The 14539-nt window shown below is 39.0% G+C and overlaps 1 protein-coding gene across 3 annotated transcripts in view; it reads right to left on the reverse strand.

Annotated features, from left to right (window-relative positions):
- SPECC1L (sperm antigen with calponin homology and coiled-coil domains 1 like) overlaps positions 1-14539 on the reverse strand; it is a 109257-nt gene that overhangs the window by 80325 nt on the left and 14393 nt on the right. For 2 of the 3 annotated variants that reach the window (XM_087828557.1, XM_016204292.2), the window contains exons 2-3: positions 7275-7464; positions 2118-2271 (exon numbers count right to left, since the gene is read on the reverse strand). In XM_087828557.1, the coding sequence (XP_087684683.1) occupies positions 2118-2271; positions 7275-7427 (307 nt within the window). In that variant the 5' untranslated portion in view covers positions 7428-7464. The remainder of the gene's footprint in view (positions 1-2117; positions 2272-7274; positions 7465-14539) is intronic. The other variant, XM_087828558.1, reaches the window with a different exon arrangement.

The raw sequence follows: 14539 nt of genomic DNA on the forward strand, positions 1-14539 counted from the left end.
ATAGTAATTAACGTAAAGAGGTCATTAAGTTAATTAACATAGGGTTGTTAGGGTGGGCCCTATACAATAGGATGGTGTCCTTATAAGATGAGGGTATTAGGACACAGACACAGATAGAAGGATGGCCAGGTAAGGGCACAATGAGAAGGCAGCCATCTACAAGCCAAGCAGAGAGGCCTCAGAAGAAATCAAACCTGCTGACATCTTGATCTCAGACTTCCAGTCTTCAGAATAGTGAGAAACTAAATTTCTATTGTTTAAGCCAGCCAGTCTGTAGTATTTTGTTATGGCAGCCTAGTAAACTAATACTGATTCAGGGAAGTGATAACTGAATTTAGTCTTGCGAGAGCAGATGGCATTGGTCAGCAGGAAACCACATGTACAAATACATGGGATCTCGCCCAACAAATTCTAAAGGCTGGAAATAGGAAGAGATACAGATAGCATTAGAATATTTAATTTCCACTTAACCACACAACAGAGTATGTCATTTCCTTCTTACCACACAAACTCGAGTGTTAAATGTGGTGACGATCCCAAACTTGAGAGTAAAAGACCTAAGGTTTGATTCTTGCTCCACCACTAGCTCTGTGGCCTGGTACAAAATGGGCACCCAATATTTACTAAGCAAATGAAACACAGCCTAGGGCAAGATACTTGAGCTTTCAATGCAGAACTTTCTCATCTCTAAAATGAGGATAATAGCCTCTACCTCATAGGGCTAAAGTGAGGATGAAATGGAATAATGCCTGGAAAGCACAAACTTACAGGTTTCCTCCTGATAATCATACCACACTGCCATTACAATGAACAGTGGGGCACCATCTGGGAAGGAAGGAAGAATCCGCAGAAGGTTAAAGCCAGAGAGAGGACAGTAGGTAAACCTGGGCTAGGAAAAAGTCTAATACACACAAGAAGGGCTAATAGCCTAAATAATGGTAATAAAAGATCTGATACGATTTTTGCCAATTTGCTTTCGAAACTCTATTATAAACACACAATGTTACGTTTTTTAGACGTTTTAAGTTTTCTTTCCATAAGGGTAAAATTAAAATATGACAGCACTACTCCTTGGACTATAGGATGAGTTAATTTATGGATTCTATCAAATCTAAAAACAAACTGCTACAAATGAATGAAAAATGAATGGTAGCACCCGAATGAATGGATCTAGGCACTGATCACCAAAAGCTGCTAACATCAGGAAAGAGAGACAACCAGAAATGACGCGCCTCCTGCAGATGGACAACTACCACCTATGAAGGAGTCCTGGGGGGAAAAAAGAAACCTGAATTTGTCCCTTCAAGGCCCTAGATCCAATGACATTTAAAGTACACAGAGAGAACAAAGGAACATAGTCAAGGACAACATGGGGATGTGACAAATCTAGACCATGGAAAACTCTACGGGTCAAACAACCAGTTTCCATAAAAATTAAATTGCAAGAGAAAGGGGGCCAAGCCCATTAAAAAGAAAAAAGACTTAAGAGAGACACATCACCTACTGATCTTAAATGAATCTTGTTTCAATCAGCCAATAAAAATATGTATCCATATTTATTAACAGTTGGAAATTTATTTACTTATTTTTAAATGTGTTTTTGATTTTAGAAAGAGAGAGAAAGGTCGATTGGCTGCTCCTGCACACTTCCCACAACCCAGGCATGTGCCCTGACTGGGAATTGAACCAGCGACCTCTTGGTGCCCAGGATTACACTCAACCAACTGGGCCACGCTGGCCAGGGCAGATAGTAAAAAATTTAAACACTTATTGAATAATTTATGATTTAAGGAATGATTGATTATTTTAAGAACTGATAATGGTATTGTGACTATATTCTCTTTTAAATCCTTAATTTCAAAGATAATGAAATATTTGTGGGTGAAATTACAGGATGTCTGGAATTTACTTCAAAATAATAAGGGAGAAAAGGTGAGTGTCAAGGAGTTAAGACTGGCCAGCAGTTGATAAGTCTGATGAGTATATGGGATGAAATGCCAGTTTACTTTTGTACATGTTTGAATTTTCTATAATTAGATGGAATCTCCTGATACCACTGCACTCTGCCTAGTCAAACAAAAAGGTGAATCAGCTCTGAGACTGAACACTACGCATACCTGTGCTAATTTTGGATTTGTTCTCCAAGGTGGTCATGGCAGGGGCAGATGCTGAAGATGCTGCGGAAGGGCAGGTGCTTTTCTTTCCTTTAACACCATTAGTCACTGTCACCCCTCCAGCCATTCCAGCTAAAAGGTCATCACTGCTCTTGGTCTGCAAGCAACATAAAATCAAAATAAATTGACTAGATGAAGCAAGATTAAATATTTTCAGACTAAACAAAACTCTTGACTTATATTGAGTTCAAAAGTTCTACAAAGACTTTCTAACAGTTAGCAAGCGGTGTATCATACTGTGCAGAATTTCTCAACTGGTTTATAAATCACACTTCTTTTTAAAATATAGAAATCATATATGTAATAAAAACTTATATGAAAGCCAGGCATGGTCCTGACTGGGAATCGAACCAGCAACCTCTTGGTACTTGGGATGATGCTCAATCAGTTAAGCCACACTAGCCAGGGCAAGTATTCAGCCTTTAAAAAGGAAGGAAATTCCAACACATTCTACAATGTGGATGAACTTTGTGAACATTATTACACTAAACGAAATAAGCCAGTCACAAAAAGACTAATATTGTATGATTCCACTCAAGTGAGATACTGAGAATAGTCAGATTTACAGAGGCAGAAAGTGGAATGGTGGTTGCCAGGAACTAGGGGAGGGAGGAATGAAGAGCTGTTGTTTAATGGGGATAGAGGTTCAGTTTGGGAAGACGAAAAGGTTCTGTAGATGGTGATGATGGTTGTTCAACAGTGTGAATGTGCTTAATGCCACAGAACTGTACACTTAAAAATGGTTAAGATGGTAAATGTTACGTGTATTTTACCGCAAAAATAAAAATGGAAAAAGACACCACAGCAGAAAAAATGGGTAACTGATTTGAACAGGTACTCACAAGAGAGGATATTAGAATGTCTACTAAACACATAAGATATGAAATGGCACTTAATCTCACTGACAGTAATACAAATGCAAATTAAAGCCACTGAAATCCCCCTACACAAACCTGGTTAAAATTAGGAGTAACATAAGTGCAGGTAAGACTGTGAGGCAACCAGGAGTATAAACTGATAACCACTTTGAAAAATGATTTCATCCTATACCTATTAAAGCTGAATACTATACACCCTATGACTCAGTAATTTCACTTCTAGTTATAAAGCCAACAGAAACAGGTGCACATGTGTATTAAAAGATATGTATAAGAATGTTCGTAACAACATTATTCATAATAGATAGAAAATGGAAACTCCAGATGTCCATCACAGAATAGGTGAATAATTTATAGTATATTCATCTCATGAATTAGTAACCAGCAATGAAGAAGAAGGCACTGCTGCTACAGGCAACAATATGGATGAGTACCATGACCATAATGCTGAGTTAAGGAAATCAGATGCACATAAAAAGAACACAGTATATAATTATATTTATATTTTAAAAAATAAAAAACTGGCAAAATTTATCTCTGGTGCTTTAGGATGGCAGTTACTCCTAAAGAAGACAAGAAGGGCAATGATTGAAAGGGGGACACATAGGAGGCACTGAGGTGCAGGTTTGCTCTGTTTCTTACTGGGTGGTGACTACAGAGTATGTCCCTTCTATAGTGATTCACTAAGCTCAACACGGATGCTTTGTGAACTTTTTTGGATATATGTTAAACTTCAAAAAAAAGTGAAAACAAAACAAAAACAACTGTGCACTTCCCAACTTGGCTTTTACGTGAAACTACTTGCAGACTCTCTGCAGTGTTTCCTGATGTCTCTTAATATCTGTTACACTATTCTGTAAATACTTGAGCATCCCCACATGTAAACATCCTCCATCAGCAGCAATCCAAAAAATGAAATTAATGAAGGAATAGCCTTTTAGCCACTTTTTAATAACAGACGCAAAATACAAATCATATGGTTAAAACATTCCAGATACAAATAATGAAATACTACAACCAAGGTATATACATGCTTCTCAAGATAAAGTCCAAGTTTCATAGTCTGCATCTTTACCTCAAAATTTAAGATTAGTTAGCCCTGGCCAGGTAGCTCAGTTGGTTAGAACATCATCCTGATAAGCTAAGGTTGCGGGTTCAATTCCCAGTCAGGGTGCATACAAGAATCAACCAAAGAATGTATAAGTGAGGAGAGCAACCAATCAGTGTTTCTCTCCCTCTCTCCCCCTTTCGATCTCTAAAATCAATTTAAAATTTTTTGAAAATTTAAGATTGGTTTTAAAATTTTACCTTTCAAGTATTTAGATAGATTCTAACTGAACTAAAGCTTATTAATTCCCATCTACCAATCTTTAGAAAACAATATTCTCATCAGTAAAATGAGTAAGTATATTACTTCTACCAGGATGAACATGAACACCTGAGCAGTGTGTGAAACCTGAAAAGTGTAGGCATGTAGGAAACCATCTCTACATGGAAAATAATCTTTTCTACTGGCTGTGACAAAGAAGAATTAAGCATATCAAGACCCCAAGACAGATGTCACAGGTACTGACAATAGTGAGAACAACTTCCCCCAAACTCACTGGAAATAGCAGTAGTGCTTCATTTTATTATTTGCAAAAGCTCCAATCAGCAATGAGGTGCTCTAGATCAAAGGGTCCTTTTCTATACCACTTACCTAGATCTAGCCTCAAACAATATTTGCAATGAGAGAGGTAAAGAAAGCCATATCCCAGTACCCTGCCACTATAAAGAAAAATGTCATGAACACTGCATAGTGACCTACACAATACTGTGGGTGTCCACATGAGAGGATGAGTATGTATGCAGTGTTTAAATAATTAAAAGCCAAACGCTTCATTCATCTGGTTAATCATCAATGCTCCATCACAGTTACAGGAATTCAAGTTGTGGGGCAGTATCTATATGATGAAGAACCACAGTGGAATATGAAGAGAAAAATAAAATAACACTTAAGTTTGTGGGTCTCCAAGTCCTTTTAGTTTTTTTTCAATTTTTCTGTTCATTGTCAGTTTTCTTCTTTCCTTCTGTGTCTTCTTACTTTAATTTTTATTCAAGACTTTCTTCTCCTCTCTTAAGTAAAAGCAGTTGCTCCAGTCCAGGTAAAGTGCTCCCAAATAGCTTCATCTCTTCAATGACCCTCCCCACTACACACACACAGAACTTACTTAAACAAACCAGCCAACACAGCAGAGCCAAAGCTACGGACAGCTGGCATGTGCTGTCACACAACAGGCATACAGTTCTGCTTTACAATGAAAAAGTACTCACTGTTCAAGACTCACTGTTCAAACTACTTGCAACTCCGGATCCAAGCCTCAGACGGTCTGCCACGCCTGCACAGTATACACTCCATTGTAAACCTTCAAAGACACTGCCTGCCACTGATAAGGAGGCAACAGAAGAAAGGCAGCAGTGCAAATCCAAAGTCAATGTTTCAACCTGTTCTTCCAGTCAGGTAAATAACAGGTCACACAGGCATTCCACTCCAAAGACAGCCCCAGAAACTGAGTAACCAGTTAGGTCAGAAAATGTCAGCTATCTTACATGAAAGAGGAGCAGCACTGCCACGGAAATAATTCATGGTGTTGATTCAGGCTAACGGAAGTAGGGCAAAAGGCTACTCCTGGTACCATCCCTTAGGCCACAGGATGACACCAGCAGCTCATTAGGGCAATAGCAAGGAGAAAATCTGGGGGCATCTCCAAGCCCATGGAGTAAGTCTAGGTTCAGTTTCAACAACCCTGGAGTAGAAAAACCAGCATTTCCTGCTAGATCTTTTAACACATATAAGGAAGTCCCTCACCAGCTGTTCCTGGAGGTACTTCGAAAAATAATTAAGCCTCGATCTATCAAAGTCCTGCACAGACAAAAGGCTTTTAATGGATCATGTTTCAGGTAGGGCTTGGTTTCTCCCTATCAGACTAGCAGAAACACTCTCCAGGTTTTCTCCACTGAGTCAAAATCCAAAACACCACATCCCTAAAACAAACAAGCAAAGAACAAAGAAATGCATTCTGGGCTGGGGAAGGCTGGAAGAAGACGACTGTGTGAATCTCTGTGCAATGACATAAGACTTGACCTGGAGCCACCTTGTCCCTTGGATAGTCCAAACCAACATAGACACTGAGAACACCCAGGGAAAACTTACTTCCTAGAGAGGAGTTTCTAGACTGAACCAATAAAAATGCTACATTTACTAAACACTTGCTGTGTGCCAGACCATGTATTAATCGCTTTCATATATTCTCCTCATTTCATCCTGACCAGGGCCCTATAAAGCACATACTAAACCCACGTCTGTCTGCTCCTGAAACCCAGGATCTAATGCAACTATTTTCAACCTTTTTCATCTCGTGGCACATATAAACTAATTACTAAAATTCTGTGGCACACCAAAAAATATATTTTTTGCCGATGTGACGAAATACCAGATGGCTATCGTTGTGCTGGCTGTTGTCATTTTTTTATTTGACAATCTTAAGGAAAAAGAGGTCAATGCCCAACTAAACAGATACTGCATGTTTTAAAAATTCTTGCAGTGCACCAGTCAAAAATTGCTGATCTAATGAATCACTATCCTACACTAACAAGAACTAAGCCAGCCTATAAAGGAGCGTAAAGAAAATTAGATTCACCCCATTTTAACTAGAATTAATACTGGATGAGTTGTCAGAAAAAGAGTAAGTTATGGGAAGGGGGTGGGGCGGGAATAAAAACCCCTGCTGGTCATCCTTTAAGACCCAGCATAAACCTTCTGGCTAGAAACAGTATTTTCCTACTTGAAACTGCTAACACTGTTTTCCTGCTCTCCCAGGGCATCTAATTTTTTTTTTGCATGTATTTTAGTTACTCTGCATGTGATTCAACTCCATCCATTACTTCACAAGCTCCTTGAAGGCAGACTCTACCTCCAGCTCACACCAACACAGAGCCTTGCACTAAGCAGACGCTCAATGATTTGTTTCACAAATAAGCCTACTATTTGGTTTCATTCATAAAGACAAACCATACATACCAGTTGAGTCCACCAGACTGTGAACTCTATTCAAAGGCTATGTGTTCCCCGCACCAGTAGAGGGCGAACCCTAAATAATGCTTCTTTAATAAATCAAACATCATATTAAGATCCACGCCACCTAAAAATCCATCACATATTCAAACATCGCCACATTAATACCTTTGACAATGATGCTGCTGTTCCAGGTTTTACAAGTTTGCCTCCTGCAGATGCTGAAGAACTGTTTTCAGGTTTAGTTTTTTCTACTGTTTGCGTTTTGCTTATCCCAGACACTTTAGGCACTGAGCCAACACTCCTGCTTGCTTTCTTCATTCTGGGCTGCCTCTTCGTGATACATTTACAAGCAAATCTGTGGAAAGAAATGGTATACTGAGAACAAAACTGAAAGAAAGCACCTTAGAAATTTGTTTTTGAAGAATTGTACCATGCAATAAATAAAAATGTTTGAAAGCTTGATGTAGCTACAGAAAATAAAAGTTGAAAAATTATTAGACTTGTTAATGCACCCTATTTGCAAGGCTTCCTTCTTAAATATTACTAATTTTAAATTATTTTGTGCATTCTATCAGTAAAAATAACATCCTAGATCACTAATAGAACTGGGTATAACAGTGTACATTATTAATGAAGCAATAATCATCCTTGCACTTGAGAATTAGCCATTTTGCAGGTTTCTAGGGGTGATCATACTTTCCAAATTACCCAGCATAGGTACTAATTACCATGATATTTAATATAATAATCTATCTTTCTTTAGAGCAGAAAATTATTACCAGGTCTAAATCAGTATGTACTAAGTTATAGCAGTAAAATTCTTAACTAAAATCATATTAATTTTTAGATACCTATTTTTTAATTTTAAATAATTATTTATTAGGCATGGGCAGACACAACTGCTCTCCTTTATAGAAATAACCCTGCTTTTAGAAGGCTGCAGTCTGGGTGGCCAGAACTCTAACCAGGATGTTCCAGTACTCAGGCTCCTCAGAACAGGATTTATAGCTCCAGGAGTCCTGCCTATAGCTAATTACACATCCACAGCCACACAGGACGCTTGAGTTTCCTTTACATGGTTGAGGATATCATATAATTAAAGCCCCTGACGAAAACAAATAAAGAGCCATCTCTTACCTTCCACATATGGTACATAAAATAGTATTTAAAAAATCAAACCACAGACACTTAAAAGTGGAAAATATCTTGGAGGCTACTTATAGGAAATCTCACATGCAACATCACTGACAAAAAAACTAGTTATAAGCTCTACTGTTGGAGGATAATGACAACTAAAAAGTTATGAAGCAAATCATTTCCTTAACATTCACTGAACACTTTTGTGCCATGACAAGACAAATACCAATTCTCTGGGAAGCTAGTCAGACAAGGCATAAACAAATACATGAATATATAAAGATGATTAAGAAAAAATTCTACTTTCAAGGAGCTCACAGTCTAGTGAAAAAATGAGATACATAAATGAATAGTGAATAGGTCACCACCCTTTATAAATTCTACTGAGAAAACAAGGTAAGTACAGTTGACCAGTAAACAACACAAGGGTTACGGATACCAACCCCCCATGCGACAAAAAAAACTGAGTATAATTATAGTCAGTCTCTCCGCCTCTACAGATTCCCACTCACAGATGGAAAATACAGTTGACCTTGAACAAAAAGGGGTTTGAATTTCATGTTAACAATTTAAATAAAAACTGAAAAAATCCCTTGTATAAGTGGGCCAGTACAGCTCAAACCCGTGTTGTTCAAGGGTAAACTATGTGTGTGTACAAGCACAATAGGAGCAGAAAGATCTACTCCGCAGTTCTGTCTTTGGAGAATAGGGTGGGAGGTATGCCTCCTCATAGAGGCGTGGAAAAGCACTGGGCTAACCTGCAGAACTCTATGGACCTGGGTCTGGCTAGAATACAGAAATGTCCAAGTGAGGACTGGTGGGGAAGGGCTTAGTGGGATGGGCAAGGCCTGGCTTTTGTCTGACACAGGACAGCAAACCAAAGACGGATTAAAGGTAGTGTGCCCTACATCAGATTTGTAGTTCCTAACGATGAACCTGGTGCTGTTGAGGATGGGCTAAAGGGGCAAAGAATGGGGAGCTCAGGTACGAGGCAACTAGAATGGCATCTCAATCCCTGTAATTCCTTTCCTCTAACCTGAATCTAAGCTCTACAGTAAGAACAAAAGTACCACTCTTCACCCCACAGCTCTCCCAGATCTGAAGACCACTACAAGGCTTCTCTAAGTCTACCCTTTTCTCATGTCAGACCCACGAATCCCCAGCCACTCTTCCAGATTCCACACCATCTGTGTTCATCAGCATCATGGTATGCAGGCCCGTTGCAACTGAGCACAGATACTAGACAGATTTGGTCTGGCAAGCAGAGTTCAGCATGACTATTACATCTCTTTCTAGACACTGAGCTTCTCTTAACTTAATCTAAGAAAGAGCCTTGCTTTTCTAGAAGCTACCAGATACTTGCAAGTCTTTTACACACCAATTGCTGCTAAACTGAATATTTTATTACGAAAATTTTCAAACACACAGAATTGAATAAATTATACAGTAAATACCCCCACTTTTCTCTCCTTTCCATTGTTCTGTAATTTATACTCTAAAAAACCTATACATGTATCTGTTAAAATTTTCATTTGGTCAGATTCAGCTCAAGGTCCCAGCCTTTGGGATATTTTTAAATTCTGACTTTGACTTGAAACTCATTCATTCTCCCTCTAACAAGCGCTGTCTTCAGTCTAAGTAACTTAAGCACTCAGGATCCGCACCTACCATAAAAGGAGGTTGGAATCTAAGGATTCTCAAAAGTACCTTCTAACTCCAAAAACCTCCTAATTAAATATAATTCATGTAACTTCTAGTGATATTACGTATATAGGACAAAGCAATAAGGCTGTGATGTACCACTAGAACCTCCCTCCCAGTCCCAGAGCAATAGCATAGCACTAAACTTACAGTCAAGAGAGCTGGGTTCCAGCTCCTGCTTTGACATACAAGCTATGTGACAGTGGGCAAATCACTCAAATCACTTTATCACTTCATATCTTTGCCCACTCTGTTTCCTCTCCTATAAAGAGGAGTTGATAAAACCTAACTTACAGAGTTCTTGTACAAAATAACATAATTAAACCAAGAACAAGAACAAGAATCCTGACATACTTAATCCAGAAGTTATTTCACCAGGGCTCAAATGTCAGAAAAATAGTGCAACAATCCAAAATCAAGGACGGCAATTTATTTCAGTGATTCAGAAACTCCACTCTCCCAAACCATCCACCCATGAAAACATACCAATCAAGCTTCAGAAATAATGCCAAAAGGACCTTAAGAATTTACCTTACCTGTCATTATATGTCTGATCAGATCTGTATCACAGGGCAAGTTACGTAACCTCTCTGAAATCTCAGTTTCCTCATAAGTAAAATGGGCTCGTAAACATACCACCTACCCTGCCTTAAAGAAATGTTGAGAGGATTAAATAGAATAACGAACCTCAAATGCTTAGCAGGGTGGCAGCCCACAGTAAAGACAGAATAAATGAAACCTATCATAATTTATAGAACACACACTACATGCCCCAAGTATGACTAATGCCTTATTAAAATAAAAGCAACTCAAAAGACACTTTGTAAGAGAAACTCTTTATAATAAGAAATGACTAAAGATTGTTTTTACTTACTACTTATATTAAATTACATACTGCAGTGCACAGATGTCAACAGACAACACTTGCTTCTGGTTCTTTCCCACTGAAAATTATATATCAGGAAATACTGAAAATATACAGTAGGGAGCTCACTAGAACAATAATCAAGAGACCTGGATTGTGGTCACAGGCCTGACGTCTGCATGACTGTAAGCCAGTCATGCTAAACTCTGAACCTCGTTTATAAGGCGAGGAGGGTGTGTTAGGATCTTCCTTTCAGAAATTCAAAAATTCTATTTTACAATTTATGCCCTCAGAACCAGAAATCAAAACCTTTTTTAAAAAGGAAATTGCTTATTAGTTATGATTTTTTATGCCTATCAATATCCCATTAAAAATCCAAAAAGGGTTTTGACCCAATCAATCTAAATACATTTCTCTCTCTTATTTCACACACTCCATATTTAAGATTAGGGAAAATGTTAGAATTATAAACCAAGAACAGACTTAAAACACTGAGGAGAAGGAATCACACAGTCAAGAAAAAACAAATTTGGCAAATTAGCTACATTACAGTCAGTAAATAAATGTTGCTAAATTAATCAAAACCAATAACCAATCTGATAAAAGCATGTGTACTACAGAAAACAAACAAAATATTGAAAAGATTCAATTAAAAATGCTTTAATTAAATAAATCATAATGCACTAAACTGACCCTATACTGAATTCCTCAACATATACATGTTTTTAACCTTACTTGTTATGAATTATAACATACAATCAGAAAAAGTGCATTTAAATGTGTACATTTTAAAGGCAGACTTACAGGAGTGGGACTTCATTGAAAAAGTCAAGGCTTACTCAGAGGAAAAGCTTGAGCCCTGTAATGTCAAAAAACAAAAAACCAAAAAAACACCTTGTACTTGTGGAAGTGGGTTTGTATTCAAGGTGCACAAAAGAGACAGGAAGGCAAGAGAAGCCAGGTGAGATGCCATCAGGTGTGTGATTCTCTGCTTAGTCTGAATCCACATACAAAAGTCCATTACTGCTCAAAATACTTCAATTCTTATTGACAATTTTAAATGCTTACTTTTATTATAACATGATATTGACTCATTTTTAAGACAGATTTTATTTCATGCCTAAAATTAGGTATGAAAAATTAGGGTGTGATTATCAACTACTAATGCACATTTAACATGGTAGTTCTGTTTCCATAAATCAATAACGCAAATGGCTTACTGAGGAAAGATGGCATTTGGATCTACCTCTCCTCCTCCAGCCCTGTGAAGGAAGAGACTTCACTGGTGTCCTCTCCTTATTCTTAGGGGTGCACTCCTCTAACCACCTTCATGGTCACAGGAGGAGGAAAAAGAAGCTCCTCCATGATTTCCACCCTCTTTCCCTTACAGCTACCTCCTTCCTGCGTGGCCACACTCTGTAAGGGGCCTGGAAGGAAAATAACAAAAGAAAGGCCGTGCTGTTCAACCATACCCAAGTAGACACTAAAGTTAGTGATAAGGAGGTGATGGTAAGCCAGGAGAACACAGCTCCAAGTAGAAGCATGGAAGCAAAATCAGACTGTACTGTAATGGGAAGAAAAGTTGAGTAGGTGATGAAAGAGAAGAACTTTTCAAAAATTTGGCTTTGTGAGCCTTGGCTGGTGTGGCTCAGTTGGTTGGAGCATTGTCCCATGTACCAGTCCCAGGTTTGATTCCTGGTCAGGCCATGTACCCAGAGGCAACCCATGGATGTTTCTCCCTCCTTTTCCCTCCCTCCCTCCCTCCCTCCCCCCCTCCCTCCCTCCCTCCCTCCCTCCCTTCCTTCCTTCCCTCCTTCCTTCCCTCCTTCCTTCCCTCCCTCTCCCCCCCCTTCCTCTCTCTCTAAAATCAATAAAAAACATATCCTCAGGTGAGGACTTAAAAAAAAAATTTTGGCTTTGTGAAAGAGTCAGAGAGTAATGAGGAAGTTGAGACACTGTCAATGTTGCTGTTGTTTAAATACCAGACAAGCTGCCTGGAGACTGCCGTCTGGCCAGTGGGGAAGGCCCAAGCTGCACCAACACTAGCACATTTGATTCTCATAATGGCCCTACATGGTTGGAAAGGAGGAAAAAACCTGAGGTTAGTAGCTTGCCCAAAGTCTGAGCTCTTTCTTCTAAACTACAACTACTGGTAATAGGATGCTAGAAAAAAGAAATTATCAAGCAACAAAAATTCAAAAGCACAACCCCATTTCCACTAGTTCTGGCCACAGAAAAGCCCACTCATACTAATTTACGACTATTCTCTATTACTCGGCAAGATTTAGCACAAGGAAATATTTAGACACAACTAGTAGCTCCCTGGATTTTTCAGACTTAGAACCATAAGTCTCCTTTCTTACTACTTTCCAAAGAATAAAACAAAAAACCTAATCTCATACCAAGATCTCTTCAGATCCATTTCTGGAGATCTCTCTTTGTAATACAAGCTGCTAAAAGGCCGTTAAACTACTAACAATACTTAACATTCCAGACAAGTGACAAGGGTGGAAAGGGACAGCCTAAAAGAATTTCTGGCTACAGTACACAAATGATTATTCCAGATTTAGTCCAAAACAAATTGGTTCCCAAAGTTCAAAATCCCAGAATGCAAGAAATTTTGAGTCTCCTCTGGCTACTCCCTTCTCAGCCAAGGTTTCTGAATATTTATAAAAAGAAAACGTTTATTCAGTATCCTTGTAAACCATGGCTTTATGCTCAGATTTTTGGCAGGCAGTTTTAAACTCGCACAATACTGTATTCATAAAATAAACTGTCGACCATATTTTTAATTTAAAATATCAATTTTATGTATTTGTATATTTATAACAAACTCTGATTTGAAATACAAAAATGAAACATTTTCTTTTGTATTTCACTAGCCATTGAAGTGTATCACTAAAAATCCTTTAAAAATAATAAGCCTAAAATTTTAACAAGAGAATTTTTTTGCCAATGGCACAAAGAATGTCTTGCTAAACCAATCATTCAATCCTTGTTTATCTGAGGACATAGGTATGATCATCAGGTCCACTGTAAAAAGGATAACCAGAGCTGGCAAATGCTAGAGCAAGGGTCTGAAGAGGTGTAACTCCAAATCCCACATCATTCATCATTCCACCACAGCTCGGCAACTCCCTGGGTTAACTTTCTTTATCTCAAGAGGTGGCCTGTACAGTGAGACTACAGAGGGCTTTTGGGGTGCTCTGTCTTCAGAGACATATAAAAGTGATGGAGATGTATCTCGGCTTACCAAAGTCCCTCCTCTCCGTCCCCCCACCCCTGCCAGCCCTGCTTGGCCTCTTTCTGCGCCAGAAGAAGTACAGCTGGGTAAGTATAAGCCTCCTGATGTTCTCCCTGCTTTCAATCCTCCCGCACCACAACTTCTCCACACTCTGAAGCACAAAGCCCACCCCGCCACTCCCCTCTCAGGCAATGCCTCAGGCCTACCTCAGACCAAATGCCTCAGTGACCAACAGGCTGTCCTCCACAGGCCCGGCTCCCAGGCACTCTCCCCACTTAGTTTCCTGTTTTACACACAGACATAGCGACTCTCTTTCAAATACCCACATTTCTACTCCTATAGGTCCCTATCCCTGAAAGCCCATTACCATCTTCTTAGCTGACATGTCACATCAAGATTCAACTCAAGCCCGGCCGGGCGTGGCTCAGCGGTTGACCTAGGATCCAGGTGATTGGGGTTTGATTCCCGGTCAGGGCACATGCC

Source organism: Miniopterus natalensis, chromosome 20 (genome assembly GCF_054644295.1).
Source record: "Miniopterus natalensis isolate mMinNat1 chromosome 20, mMinNat1.hap1, whole genome shotgun sequence".
Classification (NCBI taxonomy): Eukaryota; Metazoa; Chordata; class Mammalia; order Chiroptera; family Miniopteridae; genus Miniopterus; species Miniopterus natalensis.